At 49.0% G+C, this 23,513-nt stretch overlaps 3 protein-coding genes and 2 long non-coding RNA genes across 8 annotated transcripts in view; 2 read left to right on the top strand and 3 right to left on the bottom strand.

Moving 5' to 3' along the window:
* ZNF653 (zinc finger protein 653) overlaps positions 1–14,065 on the top strand; it is a 162,496-nt gene extending 148,431 nt beyond the window's left edge. Inside the window, exon 3 of one of the 2 annotated variants that reach the window (XR_014150086.1) lies at positions 13,955–14,065. The gene's annotated coding sequence lies outside the window, so the exon portion shown is untranslated. Of the gene's footprint in view, positions 1–7,933; positions 7,955–13,954 lie in introns of those variants that run through there. The other variant, XR_014150087.1, reaches the window with a different exon arrangement.
* LOC309326105 overlaps positions 1–16,502 on the bottom strand; it is a 71,190-nt gene extending 54,688 nt beyond the window's left edge. Inside the window, exons 1-2 of the long non-coding RNA XR_014150157.1 lie at positions 16,320–16,502; positions 8,258–8,615 (exon numbers count right to left, since the gene is read on the bottom strand). This is a non-coding gene — a long non-coding RNA (uncharacterized lncRNA). The remainder of the gene's footprint in view (positions 1–8,257; positions 8,616–16,319) is intronic.
* Positions 1–17,289, top strand: part of LOC309325866 (uncharacterized protein) — a 66,357-nt gene extending 49,068 nt beyond the window's left edge. For both annotated transcript variants that reach the window (XM_081834135.1, XM_081834136.1), the window contains exons 3-9: positions 328–627; positions 4,392–4,480; positions 6,629–6,712; positions 10,828–10,974; positions 12,615–12,746; positions 14,636–14,758; positions 17,104–17,289. In XM_081834135.1, the coding sequence (XP_081690261.1) occupies positions 328–627; positions 4,392–4,480; positions 6,629–6,712; positions 10,828–10,974; positions 12,615–12,746; positions 14,636–14,758; positions 17,104–17,118 (890 nt within the window). In that variant the 3' untranslated portion in view covers positions 17,119–17,289. The remainder of the gene's footprint in view (positions 1–327; positions 628–4,391; positions 4,481–6,628; positions 6,713–10,827; positions 10,975–12,614; positions 12,747–14,635; positions 14,759–17,103) is intronic.
* Positions 17,290–18,548: 1,259 nt separating this feature from the next.
* Positions 18,549–23,513, bottom strand: part of LOC309326124 — a 154,040-nt gene continuing 149,075 nt past the window's right edge. Inside the window, exon 2 of the long non-coding RNA XR_014150178.1 lies at positions 18,549–19,323. This is a non-coding gene — a long non-coding RNA (uncharacterized lncRNA). The remainder of the gene's footprint in view (positions 19,324–23,513) is intronic.
* Positions 18,549–23,513, bottom strand: part of CCM2 (CCM2 scaffold protein) — a 51,848-nt gene continuing 46,883 nt past the window's right edge. For both annotated transcript variants that reach the window (XM_081834449.1, XM_081834450.1), the window contains exons 9-10: positions 22,605–22,743; positions 18,549–20,773 (exon numbers count right to left, since the gene is read on the bottom strand). In XM_081834449.1, coding sequence (XP_081690575.1) covers positions 20,493–20,773; positions 22,605–22,743 — 420 coding nt within the window. In that variant the 3' untranslated portion in view covers positions 18,549–20,492. The remainder of the gene's footprint in view (positions 20,774–22,604; positions 22,744–23,513) is intronic.

Raw genomic sequence — 23,513 nt, 5'->3', positions numbered from 1 at the left:
GCTGCAGATATTTTACCATTAGGATTTGCCAATCTTCTGGTTTGCCAGAAGCGGCTTAGCCATGCTGGCCACATGACCCGGAAGCTGTACGCCGGCTCCCTTGGCCAATAAAGCGAGATGAGCGCCACAACCCCAGAGTCGGCCACGACTGGACCTAATAGTCAGGGGTCCCTTTACATTTTGTACGAGAATTGGCAGCATAGGTTCATTTCTTCAGGTTTTGGTGCCAGGCTGGGTGAAGCTGTTTGGAGTTCCTGGCTTCCAACTGCAAGGGAAAGGACACCCCCCCAAAAAAAACCCCCTGCCCTAACCTACTTCTCTCTGCAGCCGTGGCGAGCGCCAGGCCTGCCAAGCTCTGCCGAGAGGACCAGCTTCCCATCAGCAAAGATTCCAGGGGCCGGAACCGGTTGCCTGGCAACAAGGACACCCGAGAAAAGGACTCCGTCTCTGCAGGGGAGAAGCGTGGGGATCGGGGGCCGGCGCCGCTGGAGTCGAGCTCCTCCAGCGATCGGGAGCTGCTGTACCGCTGCCCGGAGATAGAGAGCCTGAGGGAAGCAACTGGCATGATGCTACTGGAGGAGAAGAAGGCCTTGGCGGGGAAAAGGACCCACGAGGCCAACCACAAAGGTGAGAAACCCCCGTTGGCTTTCCATGGTTTGGTCCCGAGGTGCCTGGTTGCGCCAGCCTGTGGGCGGAGGTGGCGGCAAACTCCCTGGCACTGAGCCTGGGGCTCTGCTCCAATGGAGGCATCGCCCCACCTGCTATATTTTATATATATAATTTTTTGTTAGATTGAGAACAAAAACCACAAAGCAGAGTGATACACAAAAACAGGAAAAGAAAGAAACCGGGGGGGGGGAGAGGAACAATAAACAACAAACTTAATTCTTCACAAATCCAACCTTTTAAGCATCTTGGTTGACTTCCTCAAGTCCCTCCCTTCTGAGTTTCCTTGTAGTTAAAAGTAACAGCTTTCCAATATCATTATTAAACTAAAACAATTTCCAATTGTTGTTGTTGTTGTTTAGTCGTGTCCGCCTCTTCGTGACCCCCTGGACCAGAGCACGCCAGGCACTCCTGTCTTCCACTGCCTCCCGCAGTTTGGTCAGACTCATGTTTGTAGCTTCCAGAACACTGTCCCACCATCTCGTCCTCTGTTGTCCCCTTCTCCTTGTGCCCTCCATCTTTCCCAGCATCAGGGTCTTTTCCAGGGAGTCTTCTCTTCTCATGAGGTGGCCAAAGTCTTGGAGCCTCAGCTTCAGGATCTGTCCTTCCAGTGAGCACTCAGGGCTGATTTCCTTCAGAATGGAGAGGTTTGATCTTCTTGCAGTCCATGGGACTCTCAAGAGTCTCCCCCAGCACCAGAATTCAAAAGCATCCATCCTTCAGCGATCAGCTTTCTTTATGGTCCAGCTCTCACTTCCATACATCACTACTGGGAAAACCATAGCTTTTACTATACAGACCTTTGTTGGCAAGGTGATGTCTCTACTTTTTAAGTTTAAGCTTGAATTTTGCTATAAGAAGCTGATGATCGGAGCCACAGTCAGCTCCAGGTCTTGCTGACTATATAGAGCTTGTTACAGATAGGTAGCCGTGTTGGTCTGCCATAGTCAAAACAAAAAATTCCTTCCAGTAGCACCTTCAAGACCAACTAAGTTAGTTCTAGGTATGAGCTTTCGTGTGCATGCATCGTGTGCAGGTATCTGAAGAAGTGTGCATGCACACGAAAGCTCATACCTAGAACTAACTTAGTTGGTCTTGAAGGTGCTACTGGAAGGATTTTTTTATATAGAGCTTCTCCATCTTTGGCTGCAGAGAATATAATCAATCTGATTCCGATGCTGCCCATCTGGTGATGTCCATGTGTAGAGCCGTCTCTTGTGTTGTTGGAAAAGCGTGTTTGTGATGACCAGCTTGTTGTCTTGACAGAACTCTATTATTTCCAATTATAGTCCATCTTATTCACTTTTCTTAACATTCTAAATCCCATTTGTTTAATTAAAACTTAATCCCAGGCCTATTGGTTTTCTTTCAAGTAATTTCTAATTCTTTATGTTACAAGATTTATTTAAATAGTCCTTAAATTTCCTCCAGTCCTCTTGGAACTCCTCTTCTTTCTGGTCACGGATTCACCCCACCTGCCATTGAGCCTCTGGTACTGCTGCCTTCGCCAGGTCCTCCATCTGCCCCTTGCCCAGCAATGGTGCTTCTGAATGGAAAGGAGATGAGTTCTCACTGGTCTCCAGGTGAAAACGGCAAATGCCATGCAGGCAATGTTAGAAATTAGAATCCAAACAAACCTGTGTTGCAAAGAGAAAATCAACATTGTCGAGGCAACACGATGACCGTATACATACGTAGTAGACAATCTTTATCGAATTCCTTCAAACCATAAAAAGTTCAAAATGAAATCTTTAGTCTCAAAGTCTCTGAAAATCTTTAAATGCCAAACTTTGTACGGGGGATGACAAGCTGTGAAGCTTTGTGTGTTCAACAAATATGATGTCCAACACTGAACAGTGATTCCGGATATTGACTACCGCTTCATAGAATTCTTCGTCAGCGTGGTAGGTGGATATAGAATGCTTCGTAAACCCATCCTACTTTGAATGAATGTATGTAAATGAAAATATCAAACACTGTGGAACAGTGCTCATGTAATAATGTTAGAAATTGTTGTTGTTTAGTCGTTTAGTCGTGTCTGACTCTTCATGACTCCCTGGACCAGAGCACGCCAGGCACTCCTGTCTTCCACTGCCTCCTGCAGTTTGGTCAAACTCATGCTTGTAGCCTTGAGAACACTGTCCAACCATCTTGTCCTCTGTCGTCCCCTTCTCCTTGTGCCCTCCATCTTTCCCAGCATCAGGGTCTTTTCCAGGGAGTCTTCTCTTCTCAGGAGGTGGCCAAAGTACTGGAGCCTCAGCTTCAGGATCTGTCCTTCCAGGGAGCACTCAGGGCTGATTTCCTTCAGAATGGAGAGGTTTGATCTTCTTGCAGTCCATGGGACTCTCAAGAGTCTCCTCCAGCACCAGAATTCAAAAGCATCCATTCTTCTGCGATCAGCCTTCTTTATGGTCCAGCTCTCACTTCTATACATCACAACTGGGAAAACCATCGCTTTAACTATATGGATCTTTGTTGGCAAGGTGATGTCTCTGCTTTTTAGGATGCTGTCTAGGTTTGTCATTGCTTTTCTCCCAAGAAGCAGGCTTCTTTTAATTTCGTGACTGCTGTCACCATCTGCAGTGATCATGGAGCCCAAGAAAGTATATCTGAGGTTGTTGATATTTCTTCCGGCAATCTTAATTCCAGCTAGGGATTCATCCAGCCCAGCCTTTCGCATGATGAATTCCGCATATAAGTTAAATAAGCAGGGAGACAATATACAGCCTTGTGGTACTCCTTTCCCAATTTTGAACCAATCAGTTGGAGGAAAGCTGAAACAGGTCAGCAGAAAAGCTCATTTATTGCCTTTATCTCCCACCCTTTTCTCCAAGGGGTCCATGGTTCACCCCCCATCTCATCTAATCCGTACAACGACTCTGTGAGGTAGGTAGGTGAAGAGGCTGCAAATGACTCCAAGGTGACCTAGTGAACTTCAGGACTGAAAAGTGAAAAGGCTTATTGCTTTTTTAAAAAATTAATAATATTCTGTTGAGAGCCACCCAGAGTAGCTGGAGAAACCCAGCCAGATGGGCGGGGTAATAATAATAATAATAATAATAATAATAATAATAATAATAATACAGTGGTACCTCTGTTTGCGAACAGGATCCGTTCCGGAGCCCCATTCGCAACATGAGCAGAACGCATGCGCAGGCCGCGATTTGCTGCTTCTGCGCATGAGTGTGACGTCATTTTGAGTGTCTGTGCATGCACGAGTGGTTCTGTTACTTCCGGGTCGCCGCGAGACGTATTCTGAAAGAATGTACCCTGAACTGAACTTAATAAGAGGTATGACTGTAATAATAATACTGGGCTAATAATAATAATACTGGAAGAGCTTTACAGTGGTACCTTGGGTTAAGTACTTAATTCGTTCTGGAGGTCTGTTCTTAACCTGAAACTATTCTTAACCTGAAGGACCACTTTAGCTAATGGGGCCTCCTGCTGCAGTCGCACCGCCAGAGCACGATTTCTGTTCTTATCTTGAAGCAAAGTTCTTAACCTGAAGCACTATTTCTGGGTTAGCGGAGTCTGTAACCTGAAGCGTATGTAACCTGAGGTATCACATTATTATTATTATTATTATTATTATTATTATTATTATTATTATTATTATTATAGATGTCTCCAGGCTCACAGAGGCAAACATCTCGGTGCAAAAGAAACACAGTTTTATAAATGGTCTCTTATCTGGGACATTCCCCGCTTCCTCTCTCTTCCAGGGTCTTCAAATGACTCAGAAAGCAACGAAGGGTCCTTACCTGAGTTGGAAGAAGCAGAGGTTTCAGAACCAAGGACAGCTCAGACGCAGGTGATTTGTTTTAGGCGAAGACGGCTAGATTTGTACGAAGCAGAGATTGCTCCTGAAAAACTTCTGGCTTCAGGGAGTTGTGGGGGGCAGATATCTTAATCCAGGGGTCAGCAAACTTTTTTAGCCGTGGGCCGGTCCACTGTCTCTCAGACCATGTGGTGGGCCAGACTATATTTTGAAAAATAAATAAATGAATGAATTCCTATGCCCCACAAATAAACCAGAGATGCATTTTAAATAAAAGCACACGTTCTGCTCATATGAAAACACCAGGCAGGATCCACAAATAACCCAGAGATGCATTTTAAATAAAAGCACACATTCTGCTCATGTCAAAACACGCTGATTCCTGGATCGTTCGCGGGCCGGATTTAGAAGGCGATTGGGCCAGATCCGGCCCCAGGGCCTTAGGTTGCCAACCCCTGTCTTAATCCTTCACCCTTCAATGAGTGGGCTGAGCTTTCATCAGATCACCTAGAGATCTCAGCAGTAGATCTTTCCATATACCGTATTTTTCACTCCATAAGGCGCACCCACCACAGGGCGCACCTAGTTTGTTTGGCGCCCCCAGCCCCAAAGAGCAGCATACAGGCTGCGCGCAACCTCTCTGGATCTCGCTTGCTGTCTTGGCTTGTGCCATAGCCGCGCGCAACCCCTCTGGCAGGGAGAGGCTGCGTGGGTCCCTGCCGGAGGGGCTGCGCGCGGCTATCCCTGAAGCCTTCCGAGCGCAGCGCAAGTTCCCACTGCGCTCCTCAGGCTTTGGGTTCCTTTTGCTGAAGCCGGGAGAGCAAGACTCTCCTGGCTTCAGCGAAAGGAACCTGAAGCCTCCAGAACGCAGAGGTAACTCACACTGCGCTCCGAAGGCTTCAGGCGGCTATCCCTAAAGCCTGGAGAGCGAGAGGGGTTGGTGCGCACCAACGCCTCTCACTCTCCAGGCTTCAGCGAAAGCAACGCGAAGCCTCCGGAGCACAGAGGGAGTGCTCCCTCCATGCTCCGGAGGCTTCGCGTTGCTATCGCTGAAGCCAAGGAGCCTGCATTCGCTCCATAGGACGCACACACATTTCCCCTTAATTTTTGGAGGGGAAAAAGTGCGTCCTATAGAGCGAAAAATACGGTACCTTCTGGCCACCTCTGGGCTAAAGGATGGTTCTTGAACCTGTTCTCAGCCTGGGGACTGTGCAGCAGCGAGGCTCCTCTGAACATGTGCAAACTATGCTGCAATGAGAAAGCAACTAGCGGCAGATCTGTTTTGTGAAAAGGGAATCGCCTAACGTGGGAAATCGGGAGGTTTTTTCTGGATGTTTCTGAGGCTTGTAAAACCAGAGTGCTGGTGAATTATAACGATGCAAACTCGTAAGGACAGGCTGATTAAGTTGTATTGGAGGAAATACGATTTGAAAGGATGATTAATGATAATGGAAGATTAAAGCCGTTTGATTAATTAGGAAAATGGGTAAAAGTTTCAGCAAGGATTGAACATGTACAGTCGGAGGAAATAGAAAATGGATGGGGAAGTATTAGAAATTAAGAAAAAGTATTTTAGTGTTGCAGGAAAGAAGGGAGGGAAAAGAAATGTATTGAAAGGGAGGGTGGAAAGTCAGCTTTTAAATGAGTGTTCAATTTGAATTAATTTGTTTAAAATTTGGAAAACTAATGGGACTTAATTGGCAAAATACACTGCAATGTGTTGACTTAAAGCCAGCCGATGTAAACCATGTTTAGAACTGAAACCAGGCTTACTGCTATGTAAACCATGTTTAGAACTGAAACCAGGCTTACTGCTATGTAAACCATGTTTAGAACTGAAACCAGGCTTACTGCTATGTAAACCATGTTTAGAACTGAAACCAGGCTTACTGCTATGTAAACCATGTTTAGAACTGAAACCAGGCTTACTGCTATGTAAACCATGTTTAGAACTGAAACCAGGCTTACTGCTATGTAAACCATGTTTAGAACTGAAACCAGGTTTACTGCTATGTAAACCGTGTTTAGAACTGAAACCAGGCTTACTGCTATGTAAACCGTGTTTAGAATTGTAGAGTTTGAAGGGACCCAAAGCATCATTTAGTCCAACTCCCTGCAGTGTAGGAGCCACAACTAAAGAATCTGTTTGGATGTTTTAACCGTCCCACTTGCATCTTCCAGGCACAACTAACACACTCCTTGGGAACCGGCGAAGAATCCATTAGCAGAGCGAAACAGAGCAGAAGCGAGAAAAAAGCACGAAAGGTCAGTAGAGAATTGGGCAAGTTTGGTCTGGGGTGCAGGTAAAGTGGACAAGCAGAATTTTTTCTCAACTTTGTAATTCTTTGAATGGTCTGCTGAGGCATGTGGCATCCCGTGAGAGATAACTGGTGTCTACAGTACAGTGGATGGAACGCGGGTGGCGCTGTGGGTTAAACCACAGAGCCTAGGGCTTAGAATCATATAGAATCATAGAGTTGGAAGAGACCACAAGGGCCATCGAGTCCAACCCCCTGCCAAGCAGGAAACACCATCAGAGCACTCCTGACATATGGTTGTCAAGCCTCTGCTTAAAGACCTCCAAAGAAGGAGACTCCACCACACTCCTTGGCAGCAAATTCCACTGTCGAACAGCTCTTACTGTCAGGAAGTTCTTCCTAATGTTTAGGTGGAATCTTCTTTCTTGTAGTTTGGAACCATTGCTCCGTGTCCGCTTCTCTGGAGCAGCAGAAAACAACCTTTCTCCCTCCTCTATGGGACATCCTTTTATATATTTGAACATGGCTATCATATCACCCCTTAACCTCCTCTTCTCCAGGCTAAACATGCCCAGCTCCCTTAGCCGTTCCTCATAAGGCATCGTTTCCAGGCCTTTGACCATTTTGGTTGCCCTCCTCTGGACACGTCCCAGTTTGTCCGTGTCCTTCTTGAACTGTGGTGCCCAGAACTGGACACAGTACTCCAGGTGAGGTCTGACCAGAGCAGAATACAGTGGCACTATTACTTCCCTTGATCTAGATGCTATACTCCTATTGATGCAGCCCAGAATTGCATTGGCTTTTTTAGCTGCTGCGTCACACTGTTGGCTCATGTCAAGTTTGTGGTCAACCAAGACTCCTAGATCCTAGATCAGAAGGTCGACTCCTAGACTCCTAGATCAGAAGGTCGGCGGTTCGAATCCCCGCGACGGGGTGAGCTCCCATTGCTTGGTCCCTGCTCCTGCCAACCTAGCAGTTCGAAAGCATGTCAAAGTGCAAGTAGATAAATAGGTACCACTCCAGCGGGAAGGTAAACGGTGTTTCCGTGCGCTGCTCTAGTTTGCCAGAAGTGGCTTAGTCATGCTGGCCACATGACCTGGAAGCTGTCTGCGGACAAACGGCGGCTCCCTCGGCCTATAGAGCGAGATGAGCGCACAACCCTAGAGTCGTCCATGACTGGACCTAACGGTCACGGTTACAGTGGTACCTCGGGTTACATACGCTTCAGATTACATATGCTTCAGGTTACAGACTCCGCTAACCCAGAAATAGTAGCTCAGGTTAAGAACTTTGCTTCAGGGTGAGAACAGAAATTGTGCTCTGGCGGCACGGCAGCAGCTCCCAACAGAATATTAATAATAGTTATAATAGCCCTCAGCGCTGGACCTCAGTGTCTGGGCTGGAGACGCTCCTTCAGGTATACAGGACCAAGGCCATTTAGGGTTTTAAAGGTCAGCACCAACCCTTTGAATTGTGCTCGGAAATGTACTGGGAGCCAATGTAGGTCTTTCAGGCCCGGTGTTCTGTGGTCTTGGCGGCCGCTCCCAGTCACCATTCTGGCTGCCGCATTCTGGATTAGTTGTAGTTTCCAGGTCGCCTTCAAAGATTGTCCCACGTAGAGTGCATTGCTGTAGTCCAAGCGGGAGATAACCAGAGCATGCACCACTCTGGCGAGACAGTCTGCGGGCAGGGAGGGTCTCATCCTGCGTACCAGATGGAGCTGGTAAACAGCTGCCCTGGACACAGAATTGACCTGCACCTCCATGGACAGCTGTGAGTCCAGAATGACTCCCAGGCTGCTCACCTGGTCCTTCAGGGGCACAGTTGCCCCATTCAGGACCAGGGAGTCCTCCACACCTGCCCACCTCCTGTCCCCCCAAAACAGTACTTCTGTCTTGTCAGGATTCAACCTCAATCCATTAGCCGCCATCTTCCAGGCTGCGCCCCTGGTCCTTCAGGGATTTACCAAGGCACTGCCAGTTGCTGATCAGTGTTGTTCAACGTGATTGCGACCCAGATGAATATTCTGGGGTGGGGTGGGGGAATAAGAGGGCCCCCCGCCTGACGTCAATCCTTGAAGACCTAGCTGAGGCTGCCCTGAGACCACGGGGGAATGATTAGGGCTTGGATAAGGCTGTCTATGTTCGTCACTGGCTCGGGGGATTATCCTTGCTTCTGACAGCCCCTTGCTATCCAAAGATGGCAAGGAAGGGCATAGGGAGGCCATGGGGCTTGGCCACTGTATGCCCCGCTTCAGAAAGGGGGTCACACACATGGGGATTGTTGTGAGGTCAAGATTTTCCTGGAAGTTTGCCTCTAGCCTGAGAGATTAGATGTCCGGTTCTCCTCTTGCCCACCCAGTGTTGTCGGGAGTCCAGAGCAGCGCTGACCGAGTCAAATTCCCTTTAAAAATAAAATTAAGAAATCTGTTTGCTTAGAGGCTTTGGAAGGAATTAATAGGGATTCACGGCCGCTCGTTAAGAGGAATCTCAGCAGGCTCCGGACTTAACCGGTTCCAAACACAGGAGGGGCCTGGCCTCAGCTAATCAGCGCTTGCTTAAGACAGAGAGAAAAAAAACTCCTGCAGGATTCAGGTGGTTCTGTTTGCATCCCAAGGACTCGCTATAATGGGCTGTGCATGGGACTGCTTTGAAAAGTGCTCAGAAACTTTCAGACCGCAATACCTCAAGGACTGCCTCTTCCCATATGAACCTACCCAGACCCTGAGATCATCTTCTGAGGCCCTTCTTCATGTGCCTCCTCCGTGAGAAGTTCAGAAGGTGGCAACATGAGAGCGGGGCCTTTTCTGCAGTGGCTTCCCGTCTGTGGAATGCTCTCCCCAGAGAAGTTTGCCTAGTGCCTTCATTATACACCTTTCGGTGCCAGGCAAAAACGTTCCTTTTTAACCAGGCGTTTGGCTGATCTTATACATCCAACACCCTTTTAGAATGTGGCTTTTTGGGGGGTGGGATTATTGAGTTTGGTTTGATTTTATATGTTGTGGTCTTGTTGTGTATTGCCCTGAGACCTCCAGGTATAGGGCAGTGTATAAGTTGAATAAATAATAATAATAATAATAATAATAATAATAATAATAATAATAATAAAAAATAAAAACAAAAACTCTACACTTGCACTATATAAAACCCTACTCAACCGGAATAAATATGATTTAGAATATGATAGACAAAAATGGAGTGAAGAGTTAGGGGTACAGATAACAAATGATATATGGGAGTCAAGTATAAAATCAACAGAAATAGGCTCTATGGATCTAAGACTAAGATTTATTCAACAGAAAATAATATTCAGAGTCCACTGGACTCCAGCAAAACTATACCAGAAGAAAATAACAAGGGCAGGCAACTGCTGGAGATGTGGGAGTAAAAATGTGAACTTATGATGAACATATGATGATTAACTGCCCAATGATAAGATCATTTTGGTGCGAGGTGAGGATATTTATTGCAAGAGTAATAAAAAGAAATTGTTATTTAGGGGAATTGAATTTAATTCTAAATTATATTCCGGAAACGTGGGAGATTACAAGGGGTCAAAAAAAATATGGATGTACCGTGCCATATTTTTCGCTCCCCCCTTTTTCTAAGCTGCTAATAGCCGCTAATAGCCGCTAAGCTGCTAATAGCGCTAATCCGCTAAGCCGCTAATAGGGTTGCTTCGCAAGACGAAAAAACCGCAAGACAAAGAGACTCGCGGAACGGATTCTTTTCGTCTTGTGAGGCACCACTGTACTTAACCCAAGGTACCACTGTACTTTAAAATGAGGCTGCATTTTAAATTGCATGTTAATCTGTATTTTAAATTGGTCCCCCCCCCCATTATGGTTTTTACTGTGATTTTATTGGTGTTAGCCACCCTGAGCCCAGTTCTGGCCGGGGAGGGCGGGGTATAAATAAAATTTATTATTTATTATTATTATTAAATTGGAAATGGTGGGAATGACTTCAGTTGACGCAGGAAAGATCTTTTGAACCAGATTATCCCTCCTTAGGACTCTGCTTATCAGCCAGAGTCCTGTCTCTCCGTCTTCTGAGCATGGCTCTATTCTAACCTTTCTGCTCAGCGGTTCCAAAAGGCTGTCATCCCCTTGTCTCCCTCCAGGCCATGTCGAAGCTGGGTCTGCGGCAAATCCATGGCGTCACCAGGATCACGATCCGCAAGTCCAAGAACATCTTGTTTGTGATCACCAAGCCGGACGTCTTCAAAAGCCCTGCCTCGGACATCTACATTGTCTTCGGAGAGGCCAAGGTGAGGGGTGAACAACTCCAGCCCTAGCGTGAGGCGCAGTGAGGCAGCTGCCTCAGGCGGCTGAAGCTGAGGGTGTGGAAAGGTGTTGGAGGACAAAGTTCTCTCTCTCTCTCTCTCTCTCTCTCTCTCTCTCTCTCTCTCTGTGTGTGTGTGTGTGTCTGTCTTGTCTTCCACCCTCCAGTGGCGTAACGTGGGTTGCTAGTGCCCGGGGCGGGCAAGGGCTTCTGAATCCAGTTCTTCTGGCTTACTTCTTGTCCAATAGCATAGGAGAAGGATTTGCTTTGAATAATTGTAGGGATCTCCAAGGGTCATCTAGTCCAACCCCTTGTAATGCCGGAATAACGGTTAGAGCAGTGTTCCCCAACCTTGGGTCTCCAGCTGTTTCCAGACTACAATTCCCATCATCCTTGACCACTGGTCTTGCTAGCGAGGGATGATGGGAGTTGTAGTCCAAAAACAGCTGGAGACCCAAGGTTGGGGAACACTGGGTTAGAGGATCCCCCATTGGGGGGCTGCTGCTGTTGCCCAGGACATCCTGTGGGCCGTGTCCCTGGCTCACTGTCCTTCCCTGCCTGCCTGCCTACAACCAGGGGCCTCTGGGCTCTGGCCCCCAGTGCCAGCAGAGGCTCTGTCCGCCTTTCTCACACCTCCCAGGCCGGGCCGCCCTTCAGTCTCCAGGCTGTTCAAGGGGTTGTGTTGGCGGTTTGCCTGCCCCGGGCACTAGCAACCCATGTTACGCCACTGGAGGGTGGAAGACAGACAGAGACACACACACACACACAGAGAGAGAGAGAGAGAGAGAGAGAGAGAGGAAGGGAGGGAGGGAGGGAGGGGGGGGAGAGAGAGAGAGAGAGAGAGAGCTCTGTCCTCCAACACCTTTCCACACCCTCACCTTCATCTGCCCGAGGCAGCTGCCTCACTGTGCCTCATGCTAGGGCCATAGCTGTCAACCGTCCCTTATTTGGCGGGAAAGTCCCTTATCCCAGCGCCATGTCCCGCTGCTGTCCCTTATTGATGAGGTCCCTTAAATTTCCTGGGTCCTTCTCCCTCCCTCCTCTGCCGGCCAGGGAGGAGGGAGGCTCCAACTGTGTTGCTTGGCTGTGTTGCTCACCCAATAAGGAGTCTAAGAACGACTGGGGGGTGGAGCTTGCATGCCTTGTGCCGATCAAATCAGCCGCGTTGCCTGGGGACTCGCCTTTGCTCAGTGCTTCCCAGCGGAGAGGTGACGGTGGTTTTCCTTGCTGCATCCCCTTTGCCGGGTTGCTGCGCTGTGGGAACCACCGCTTGAGGCTTCGTTTGGCTGCCGGCTGGGCTTTCTGCCTTTGGCTCGGAGGGGCTCAGAAGTTGAACGTACCTGTGCCTGGAAAATCCCTTATTTTGGCTGCTGATCCCTTATTTTCAAGGCTGCTGGTCCCTTACTTTCAAATCTTTAAGTTGACGGCTATGGCTAGGGCCGGAGTTGTTCGGGGAATCCTTTCGCCTCTCGGGGTAACCAAACGGGTGTCTTGAGCTGGGCAGGAAACCCAGAGTCTGTGTGAGGCCTTTTCGCCAGGTCTCTTGTGCACGTCCAGAGTGGCGAAAGGACTCGGGGTGTGTGTGCCCTCATCGTATTTATTCCCATGCCCTCTTGTCTTCCGCAGATCGAAGACCTCTCTCAGCAGGTACACAAAGCTGCGGCAGAGAAGTTCAAGGTCCCCATGGACCACTCGCCGTTGATCACCGAAGCAGCTCCCACCCTCACGATCAAGGAGGAAAGCGAGGAAGAAGAGGAGGTACGGTGATCTGGTGTATCCAGAACCATCTTTCCCATTGGGCTTACCGCCGCGTTGTGCCAGGGCGCCGGCCTCTCAGGGGTGCCCCAGCAAGTGGGGGAGCTGCGTGGCTTGGCCTCCCCTTTCCCTGAAGGCCCACCAGCTGTGCCCTGTCAACCATATGACTGGCAGGCGTGCAGCTTCCTTCCCAAGCTTCCACGGGACGAGAGCAATCCCCACAGAGGCTTGGGAAAAGGTTGACAACTCGGGGAAATGGGGGGTGGGGCGGCAGAGGGATATTTGCACCACGGCGCCAGAGACGCTTAAGATGGCCCTGGGTGCAGCAAGCCAGGAACGAGATCTTGGGGTCATAAAATAGGGCTCGATGAGCTGGAAAAAGGCAAATTCCATGCTAGTAGAGATCACGAGGAAAGGAATAGGAAACAATACTGCCGATATACAGTCATACCTCGGGATAAATACTCTTCAGGATTACTGCGTTACTTCCGGGTTTCGCCGCTCGTGCATGCGCAGTCAAAATGACGTCACGCGCATGCACGGAAGCAACAAAATGCGACCCGCGCACGCACACATGCGCAGTCACGTCTTACGTTCTCTTCACGATGCAAATGGGGCTCCGGAATGGATCCCATTCGCATCCCGAGGTACCACTGTAATGCCGATACACAAAACTGCGGTGCGGCCGCATTTGGGACCCTGTCTACAGTTCTGTTCACCTCACTGCAAAAAGGCAGTGTTCGAAATTAGCTAGGTGCATTTTGCACTGGGCTCTCAGCAACTTGCGACCGAGTGGAGATGCCTGGGCGCCAGGATACTGCCCGAAATCACCATCTGGGGATCCCTGGATCTGGACTGTTTTCACACACTAATACCCCACCCTGTAGAATTCTGTCAGTTCTATTTTATCTGCACAATTGGAATGAATTTCAGGAACCAGAGTGCTTTTTGTGTGCAGCCCAAGCACCGTTAAGAAATGCAATAGCTCAGTGAGAGACGATCGGCTTTTCGTGCAGAAATCCCCAGGTTCATTCCCTAACATCATTTCCAGGGAGGGCTGGGAGATGATGGTGATGATGAAGATGATGATGATGATGATTTGTTACTCATATTATTATTTATTTAATGTATTTATATCTTGCCTTTATCCCAAGCTGGGAATCAAGGCAGCTTCCAGCATTTAAAATTAGTGCTATACAGTGGTACCTCAGGTTACATACGCTTCAGGTTACAGACTCTGCTAACCCAGAAATAGTGCTTCAGGTTAAGAACTTTGCTTCAGGATGAGAACAGAAATCGTGTGGCAGCGGCAGGAGGCCCCATTAGCTAAAGTGGTGCTTCAGGTTAAGAACATTTCAGGTTAAGTACGGACCTCTGGAACGAATTAAATACTTAACCTGAGGTACCACTGTAAAAGACAAAGGGATACAAACCGAATGAGCCAAGAACAATAATTAAAATACACCAGAATGCCTTAAAATCCAGTTTGCCCTGACAGCAGCATCCTCTGCACCAAAGGCCTGCGTGAACAAGAAGGTGTTAACCTGTTGGCAGAAGGATAACTGGGAGGAAGCCAGTCTGAGCTCTCTTGGGAGGGAATTCCGCAATATGGGAGCCACCACAAAAAAGGCTCTCTCTCGGGTCACCCCCAGCCTTGCCTCTGATGCTGGTGGGACCGGGAGAAGGTGAGATTTTGGCACCCAGGCTGGTTCATGTGGGGAGATACTCTCCATCCCAAACCCTGGAGAGATGCTGCCAGTCCGTGTAGTCTGCACTGAGTAAGATGAACCAGTGGGCTGACTCGTTCCTTTGTTAGGGAGGTAGATAAGCACAGGAGCGGATCTGCTAGCACCTGGATGGGATCTTCTAAGTAAGTCCTTCTCTCCTGGCAGGTTGATGAAACGGGTCTGGAGGTGAGGGATATTGAGCTGGTCATGGCTCAAGCCAACGTGTCTCACCCCAAAGCGGTGCGCGCCTTGCGTCACAACAACAACGACATTGTGAACGCCATCATGGTGAGTCTCGTATGTGCGGGGAAGTGGGGTGCGTGTGCGAAATCTGAACGATGAACTCCTTGGGTTTTCGGTCCCCGGATGGGGCATGGCGACAGTTCTCTCTGCCTTAGCTGTTTCTCCTTTGGGGGTTTGGACCCCCTTGATTCAAAACATGTGCTTAGGTCAGGAATAGTGGGAGGGATTCTTTAGTTGCACTTCCTGCATTGCACGGGGTTGGACTAGATGACCGTCGGGGTCCCTTCCAACTCTAATTCTCACCTCTAAGGTGGGCATCTATAGCTGAGAAAGGCCTCAGCTCTGGGCGAAAGGGCCTCTGGATCTGGGAAAGGGCCTCTGGATCTGGGCCGGATGCTCGCCTCCCTTCATCCCCTGCGGGGGCACCCACCTATCAATCAGGTAGTATCACAATAACCTGGACATCAGCTGGTTGCTAGGGCTTGCAAAGCACCATCAGCTGGTTGCTAGGGCTTGCAAAGCACCACCAGCTGGTTGCTAGGGCTTGCAAAGCACCATCAGCTGGTTGCTAGGGCTTGCAAAGCACCACCAGCTGGTTGCTAGGGCTTGCAAAGCACCATGCGTGGCGCCATGCAAACTCCCCAACGAGAGGCTGCTGAAATTTGAGAGACCAAAGTCTGCCACTGCAGTGAACAGGAGGCACTGCTGTCGTCTCCCACCCATAGGGTGGAAATGGCAAGGGCTGCACTCGGGGGTCTCGTGGGCTCTGCACTGACCCAGCGTCAGAGCAGGCCCCTTGGCCTTTGATTCCAACTTCAAGTTGATTTGATCCTTCCCCTGCCCCCTACCTGTTTATGGTAATATAATTTATTACTTATACCCCATCCATCTGCCTGGGCCTCCTAAACAGGGCTGCTTTCAGATGTCTTCTAAAAGTCAGATAGTTGTTTATTTCCTTGACATCTGATGGGAGGGTGTTCCACAGGGCAGGCGCCACCACCGAGAAGGCCCTCTGCCTGGTTCCCTGTAACCTCACTTCTCGCAGGGAGGGAACCGCCAGAAGGCCCTCGGAGCTGGACCTCAGTGTCCAGGCAGAACGATGGAGGTGGAGATGCTGCTTCAGGTCTACTGGGCCGAGGCTGTTTAGGGCTTGAAAAGTCATCACCAACACTTTGAATTAGGCTCAAAAATGTAGTGGGAGCCCATGTAGGTCTTTCAGGACCGGTGTTATATGGTCTCGGCAGCCACTCCCAGTCCCCAGTCTAGCTGCCGCATTCTGGATTAGTTGTAGTATAGAGTCACCTTCAAAGGTAGCCCCACATAGAGCGCATTGCAGTAGTGCAAGCGGGAGATAACCAGAGCATGCACCACTCTGGCGAGACAGTCTGCAGGCAGGGAGGGTCTCATCCTGCATACCAGATGGAGCTGGTAGATAGCTGCCCTGGACACAGAATTGACCTGCGCCTCCATTGACAGATGTGAGTCCAAAATGACTCCCAGGCTGCACATCTGGTCCTTCAGGGGCACAGTTGCCTCATTCAGGACCAGGGAGTCCTCCACACCAGCCCGCCCCGTCCCCCCAAAACAGTACTCGTCAGGATTCAACCTCAATCTCCTCCTTGCTCCTGATGTAGATCTTCACTCACCCCTTCTCCCCAGGGTAGGAGGCATTTGTGCCAACATGTCTTGGGCCAGACCTGTCTCTGTGTTCTGCCAAGGCCAGATTAAATGGGGGAAATAAATGTGGATGGATATTTAGATGCGGATAACCTTGTATGCCGGGACGCGGTTGGCGCTGTGGATTAAACCACAGAGCCTAGGACTTGCCGATCGGAAGGTCGGCGGTTCAAATCCCCGTGCCTCTAGGGTTGCAGCACTCATCTCACTTTATTGGCTGAGGGAGCCGGCGTACACCTTCCGGGTCATGTGGCCAGCATGACTAAGCCGCTTCTGGCGAACCAGAGCAGCGCACGGAAACGCCATTTACCTCCCCGCCGGAGTGGTACCTATTTATCTACTTGGACTTTGACGTACTTTTGAGCTGCTAGGTTGGCAGAAGCAGGGACCGAGCAACGGGAGCTCACCCCGTCGCGGGGATTCAAACCGCCGACCTTCTGATCGGCAAGTCCTAGGCTCTGTGGTTTAACCCACAGCGCCACCCGCGAGGTATGCTTGGTTGAGGGGCAGTTAAATGTTTGTGTGTTAGCCAAGCCACCTGGAAAGTACTGTGTGCGACAGAGCTGTTTAAAATATGTGGCGCTCAGTCCAGGAGGATCCTACGAACACGAGGAGCTGTTCCAACTCAACCCTGCAAAGGGGCGACACAGAGGAAATAGGCTTTGCCACTTTTACATTTGCAATATCTCTCTCTCCTTTTTCTTTTTGTGCAGGAGCTGACGATGTAGCGACCGGTTTTGGCAAGCTCACCCAAGCCTCTGCTGCCCACCCCTTCTGTATAGATGCACAGTTAACTCATATCCAATACAGCTGTTGTTTGTTAGGACTGCAAATAATTAGTCCCAACTATTCTGCATTGAAAATGCTGCTCAATAAACGGTATATTCACTTGAACTGCACATGGGTTTCCAGAGTGTCTTCCTTCCGAAGGGCTCAAAGCTGCTTTGGGAACTGCAGTCTGTCGTTTGTGGTTGTTTTTTACATTGTGTTCAGCCTTGCTGGCATTCTCTTCAGAAGAATGGGTAGACTCACCGTATTTTTCGCTCTATAAGAAGCATCAGACCGTAAGACGCACCTAGTTTTTGGAGGAGGAAAACAAGGAAAAAAATATTCTGAATCCCAGAAGCTGCGCAGCGATCCCTCTTGCTGTTCTGGCTTCTGTGATAGCTGCGCAGCCTGCATTCACTCCATAAGACAAACACACATTTCCGCTTACTTGGTGGGGGTTGCGTCTTATAGAGCGAAAAATACGGTAGGTCACTTTCTTCGTAACGCCTCCCCAAAATGCAGTAGTTTGGTATTTGTGGGTATACTGTTAGCCATGGGAGCTAAACCTTTGTCTCTGCAGTTGGAAGAAGCAATGCTTTTGAATACCAGTTGCTCACGTGCTTGAATCCTGATTAGCCATCTGGCTGGGGGATGAGCATCCAGCCGCCTTTCTCCAGCCATTGTAGAGAATGGGTCGTAAAGTAGGCACAATCCCGATTTATAGGAAGGGGAGCTGGCCAACCTTAGTTTACTCAGCTCTGGTAATAAACTGAATTGCCCTGTTGTTCCTTTGCCACCCTTTTGGACTCTGGCAGGTAGGAACCTCCTGTCTCCTGAACTAGGCAAGCTGGTCGTTCTAGGAACAACTGCTTAAGAACTGGTGCCAGAGCTTGAATTTTCCTCTGCCCTCCCCATACCTTTCCCCTTGTATGCCATGGCTACAATCTAGCAGAAGTTGGATGTCTCATGGATGCTTTAGTTGAGATTCCTGCAAGGCAAGGGGGTTGGACTAGATCTCTTTTCCAACTTTGCAATCCTATTCAAAAGGTAGGATTTGGGGAAGTCTTGTAGCAAGAGTGACCCAAAACTGTAATGCAGAAGAAAGTGAGCCTCTCTTACAAAATGATGAGTTTAAGAGGTGACCAGGGAGGGAGAAAGAGGAGAGGAGAACATCTCTGGGGATTAAGGAGTGCTGTTTACAGCTTTGCTGATGTAAAACGAAGCAAGAGCAACTCAATTTGCTGAGTGGGCTGCAGCTGGCTGTTTCAGCAGAGAACTGCAACTCGCAAGGGAGGGAAAAGAAAAAAGAAAATGTCGTTTTCCATTGTGGCTGTAAAACCCCCCAAAAACTGAACACACTCAGTCAGGATCCCCATTCAAAGAGCTAAAATAGTATACAGGTCAGTTTATAATAGCCAGCAGAGATCTTGTGGCATGAAATACATATACAAAAATAACTGTGCATTTATATGTATAATATATACAACACATATACATTATGTATATATTTCTTCCACTTCTGGTTCCTTTTAAAAAAACAAAACACACACAAACAAACCCCCCCAAAATCAAGAAATCTAACCCACACTTTAGGCTTGCTGTCAAACTCTCGCACTTGAAGAATCACCAGACTCCTGTCTGTGAGGATCTTGAATGCCCAAGTTACTGTTGTCTCAAAAAAATGGAAGAATCTACTATAGGCTGGCACTGGACCAACCCCCATGTCCAGCTGCAGGGGTCCAAGACCACTGCTTTGCCAGCCAGGACTGCCCTGCGCCCAGAAAACTGCCCTCCCTGCGCAACCTACACATCCCAGGTAGAAATGATAGCACCAAATTCGTGGCACCATTTCGAGGGTGGGGGTTCGTGTATCCGTGTCCGTCGACCAGGGTAAGGAAATGTCACGATCTGGTGCGGTCAGAAGTCAGGATGGGAGCTGTTTGCCTAGATGTGGCAGCCTGACTCGGCTGATGGCTTTGCTCGAGGGCCAGATGAGCTAGACCTGCGGGCGCTGATCTTGACTGGAGTTACCACGTTCAAGTTAAGCTCGCCTGGCCCAGAGGCAAGGGCCGAGGTGACAGCCCATTTCAGCCAGGCTGCTATAGTACACAAATGAAATACCGTGAAAATCCCTGAAACGAGAAGTAATCGACTAGAAATATTATCTTACAGAATTAAACTAAATAATAAAAATCAAAAAGTTGAAGGAAAAAATGAGAAAAACCTAGAATTGAACAAAGCCTTAAAGGGATGCCGGCTACAAACCTCGTGTCACTGAACTATTCAGTTTCCTCAGAAGGAAATAGAGAAATCATGAACCTTAAATGACCAAATTCAAAGAAAGGGGGTAAAACTCCCCAAAATTATAATTATAATTAAGAAATTTAATAGAGAGCAATGGGACTATGACACAGGTAGAGTTTATAACTGGTGGTTGGATTCTGGAAATAATAGGTTTTTCCAATTTTTTCCTTAAACTCTTTGATTTTTATTATTTAGTTTAATTCTATAAGATAATATTTCTAGTTGATTACTTCTCGTTTCAGGGATTTTCACGGTATTTCATTTGTTTTGTGTAATTTCTCGGTTCTGTGATGGTCTTTTTTCTACAGGCTGCTATAATACGACCGAGCTGCGATTGCCAATGTTGTGGCTTCAGAGAAGGAGCAGAGGCAGCTGGCCAGGGTTTGGGGGCAAGGGAAGATCATCTCTTGCCGATGCCTTTGCCCACAACCAAGCAGGCAAAGGGCTCGGCTTGGCGCAACCAAGGCCACCTTCTGGTCTGGAACAGAAATGTTAGGACGAAACACCTGGGGTGTTCAGTTAATTCACATTGCAATGAACTTCATTGGAAAGTAACAAACAAACACACACGCACTCGCCCCCCCGGGGAAAAAAACCAAAAAGGTTAGAAATGTCATGTGCAAAAAACCGTAAAACGGCTTGTCGAGTTCTTGCGGACTGGCCGTCCTAGGCAAAAGCCAGCGCTGCTTTCGCGTCGGATTCATGGCTCTCCAAGGATTCCCAACCTGCAAACGCTCTCCATCCTGCAAGGGGCTGATCCTGCCAAGCCCCTCTCCGTGGCTTGCTCCTTCACAGAAGAGGAACACGAGGTCAAGGGCCCCTCTCTCCAAGGGCCCCGGAAGGAAGGAAGGAAGGGGAGTCGTAAGGGAAATATCCCCTTTCCGCTTCACCCAGAACCAAAAGCGTTCCTATTATTCCCAGAGCGAAGAGAGGAGAGTGTGCGCACGACTGAGCGAGCAACAGGGCCGGGTTATTCCTTGCAGGGGGAAAATGCCACTTCTTTTCCTCTTTCTCTCTCCCTCCGACCCTTTCAGGAAGAATCGTGGTCCATGCTGCACCCGAGAGCCTCGATGTCGTTGCTGATGTCCGAAATCATGCGGTCCCACTCGTCTCCCTCCGAGGGGGCGGACTGGTCATCCGAGCTCCCCGCGGCACCGTTGCCGTTGGTGGTGGAGTTGGAGGTCGTGCTGACCGTCCGCCGGTACCTCCCAAAGCTGTCGGTGATGATCCCTCGCCCGTCCTTCACGCCAATCGTCTCCAGGAAGTTCTCAAAGTATTGGCTGTCCTTCTCCGGGATGAATGGTCTAAGGCCTTTTTGGGGGGAGAAGGGAATGGAACAAGGAATAATAATAATACAGTGGTACCTCAGGTTACATACGCTTCAGGTTACAGACTCCGCTAACCCAGAAATAGTGCTTCAGGTTAAGAACTTTGCTTCAGGATGAGAACAGCTATCGTGCTCCGGCGGCGCAGCGGCAGCAGCAGGAGGCCCCATTAGCTAAAGTGGTGCTTCAGGTTAAGAACAGTTTCAGGTTAAGAACGGACCTCTGGAACGAATTAAGTACTTAACCTGAGGTACGACTGTAATAATAAAAAATTTTATTTGTACCTTGCCCTCCCCAGCCAGAGCTGGGCTCAGGGCGGCTAACACCAGTCAAATTACAGTAAAAACATAATAGAGGGGGGTGGAAACCAATTTAAAATACAGGTTAAAATGCAATTTAAAATGCAGCCTCATTTTAAAAGTCAAAACCATAAGGGGAGGGAAACATAAGGGACAGACTGATTCCAAACCAAAGGCCAGGCGGAACAGCTCTGTCTTGCAGGCCCTGCGGAAAGATGTCAAGTCCCGCAGGGCCCTGGTCTCTTGTGACAGAGTGTTTCACCAAGTCGGGGCCAGTACTGAAAAGGCCCTGGGCCCAGTTGAGACTAATCTAACCAACTTGCGACTTGGGACCTCTAAAATGTTGTCATTTGTGGACCTTAAGGTCCTCTGCGGGGCATACCAGGAGAGGCGGTCCCGGAGGAAGAGATGGAGGTACAGTGGCTTTCAACAAAATATTAAAATACTGTAATGCATCAAACATTAAAAGCTTCCCTAAACAGGGCTGCCTTCAGATGTCTTCTAAAAGTCTGGTAGTTGTTGTTCTCTTTGACATCTGGTGGGAGGGCATTCCACAGGGCGGGTGCCACCACCGAGAAGGCCCTCTGTCTGGTTCCCTGTAACTTGGCTTCTTGCACTGAGGGAACCACCAGAAGGCCCTCGGCGCTGGATCTCAGTGTCTGGGCTGGAGACGCTCCTTCAGGTATACAGGACCAAGGCCATTTAGGGCTTTAAAGGTCAGCACCAACACTTTGAATTGTGCTCGGAAACGTACTGGGAGCCAATGTAGGTCTTTCAAGACTGGTGTTATGTGGTTTCAGCGGCCGCTCCCAGTCACCAGTCTAGCTGCCACATTCTGGATTAGTTGTAGTTTCCGGGTCACCTTCAAAGGTAGCCCCACGTAGAGCACATTGCAGTAGTCCAAGTGGGAGATAACCAGAGCATGCACCACTCTGGCGAGACAGTCTGAGGGCAGGGAGGGTCTCATCCTGCGTACCAGATGGAGCTGGTAGACAGCTGCCCTGGACACAGACTTGACCTGCGCCTCCATGGACAGCTGTGAGTCCAGAATGACTCCCAGGCTGCGCACCTGGACCTTCAGGGGCACAGTTGCCCCATTCAGGACCAGGGGGTCCTCCACACCCGCCCACCTCCTATCCCCCCAAAACAGTACTTCTGTCTTGTCAGGATTCAACCTCAATCTGTTAGCTGCCACCTTAGGGACTCCGCTTTGGATTTGTGTAGAGTTTACTCCATAGCCTTTTCTTCTCTCAAAAGATTATCCCGCCAAGTTTAGAATCAGCGTCTTTCTTCTCCTAGATCAGGCATGGGCAAATTCGGTCCTCCAGATGTTTTGAGACTACAAGACCCATCATCCCTGACCTCTGGTCCTGTTAGCTTGGGATGATGGGAGTTGTAGTCCCAAAACATCTGGAGGGCCAAGTCTGTCTATGCCTGTCCTAGATGGGGGGATATACGGGCACCAGCAACTTCCATTCATTCAATCTCGGGGGGGGGGGGTCAGGTGGGGACACTCACCTAGCAGAAGGAACTTCCGGCTATCCCCATAGAGCTGTCGCAGGCTGACGCAGAACTCGTGTATGGATGCCCCGTTGCGGTATTCGCGCAAAAGCATGGCAAACTGCTGGATCTCATGAGAGGAGAGTTTTGTTCGTAGCTAGGAAAGAAAGGGGTGGGGAGAATAAAAGCTAAGTCAGCGTAGGTTCCAGCATTGGAAGAAAAGGGTGTTGAAACGGAAGCCGCAATGCCTTTTGTTTGATTTTCCACGTAACGTTAGAAAAGATCCGCGACAAAGGTTTACGTCCCAGGAGGTGGGGCAGCGGTTAAGCTCACAGCCGGCTAAAAACTAGGAAGAACTTTCTGATGGAAAGAGCTATCAGACGGTGTAACGAACTGAGTTGAGAATTCCGTTCCACCTTAAGGAACAGGCATGGGGAATTGTTGCATGTAACATGTCTGTTTACATTCCAGCACAGCTTGCTGGGAACTTCCATTTTGTGTACAGTGGTACCTCAGGTTACATACGCTTCAGGTTAGACTCCACTAACCCAGAAATAGTGCTTCAGGCTAAGAACTTTGCTTCAGGATGGGAACAGAAATCGTGCTCTGGCGGTGCGGCAGCAGCAGGAGGCCCCATTAGCTAAAGTGGTGCTTCAGGTTAAGAGCAGTTTCAGCTTAAGAACAGACCTCCGGAACGAATTAAGTACTTAACCCGAGGTACTACTGTATAGCTTTTGCTGTTTTGCTTTGGACACAAAGGAGATCAGACACGTTTCTTTTTGTCCTGATCTATGCTTTATAAAAAAGGTAAAGGAACCCCTGACCATTAGGTCCAGTCGTGGCCGACTCTGGGGTTGCGGCGCTCATCTCACTTTATTGGCCGAGGGAGCCGGCGTACAGCTTCTGGGTCACGTGGACAGCATGACT

The sequence above is a fragment of the Podarcis erhardii genome (assembly GCF_964252035.2).
Source record: "Podarcis erhardii genome assembly, chromosome: 12".
Taxonomy (NCBI): domain Eukaryota; kingdom Metazoa; phylum Chordata; class Lepidosauria; order Squamata; family Lacertidae; genus Podarcis; species Podarcis erhardii.
Note: the sequence above shows the minus strand (reverse complement) of the source record. Positions and strands in the feature narration are given on the sequence as shown.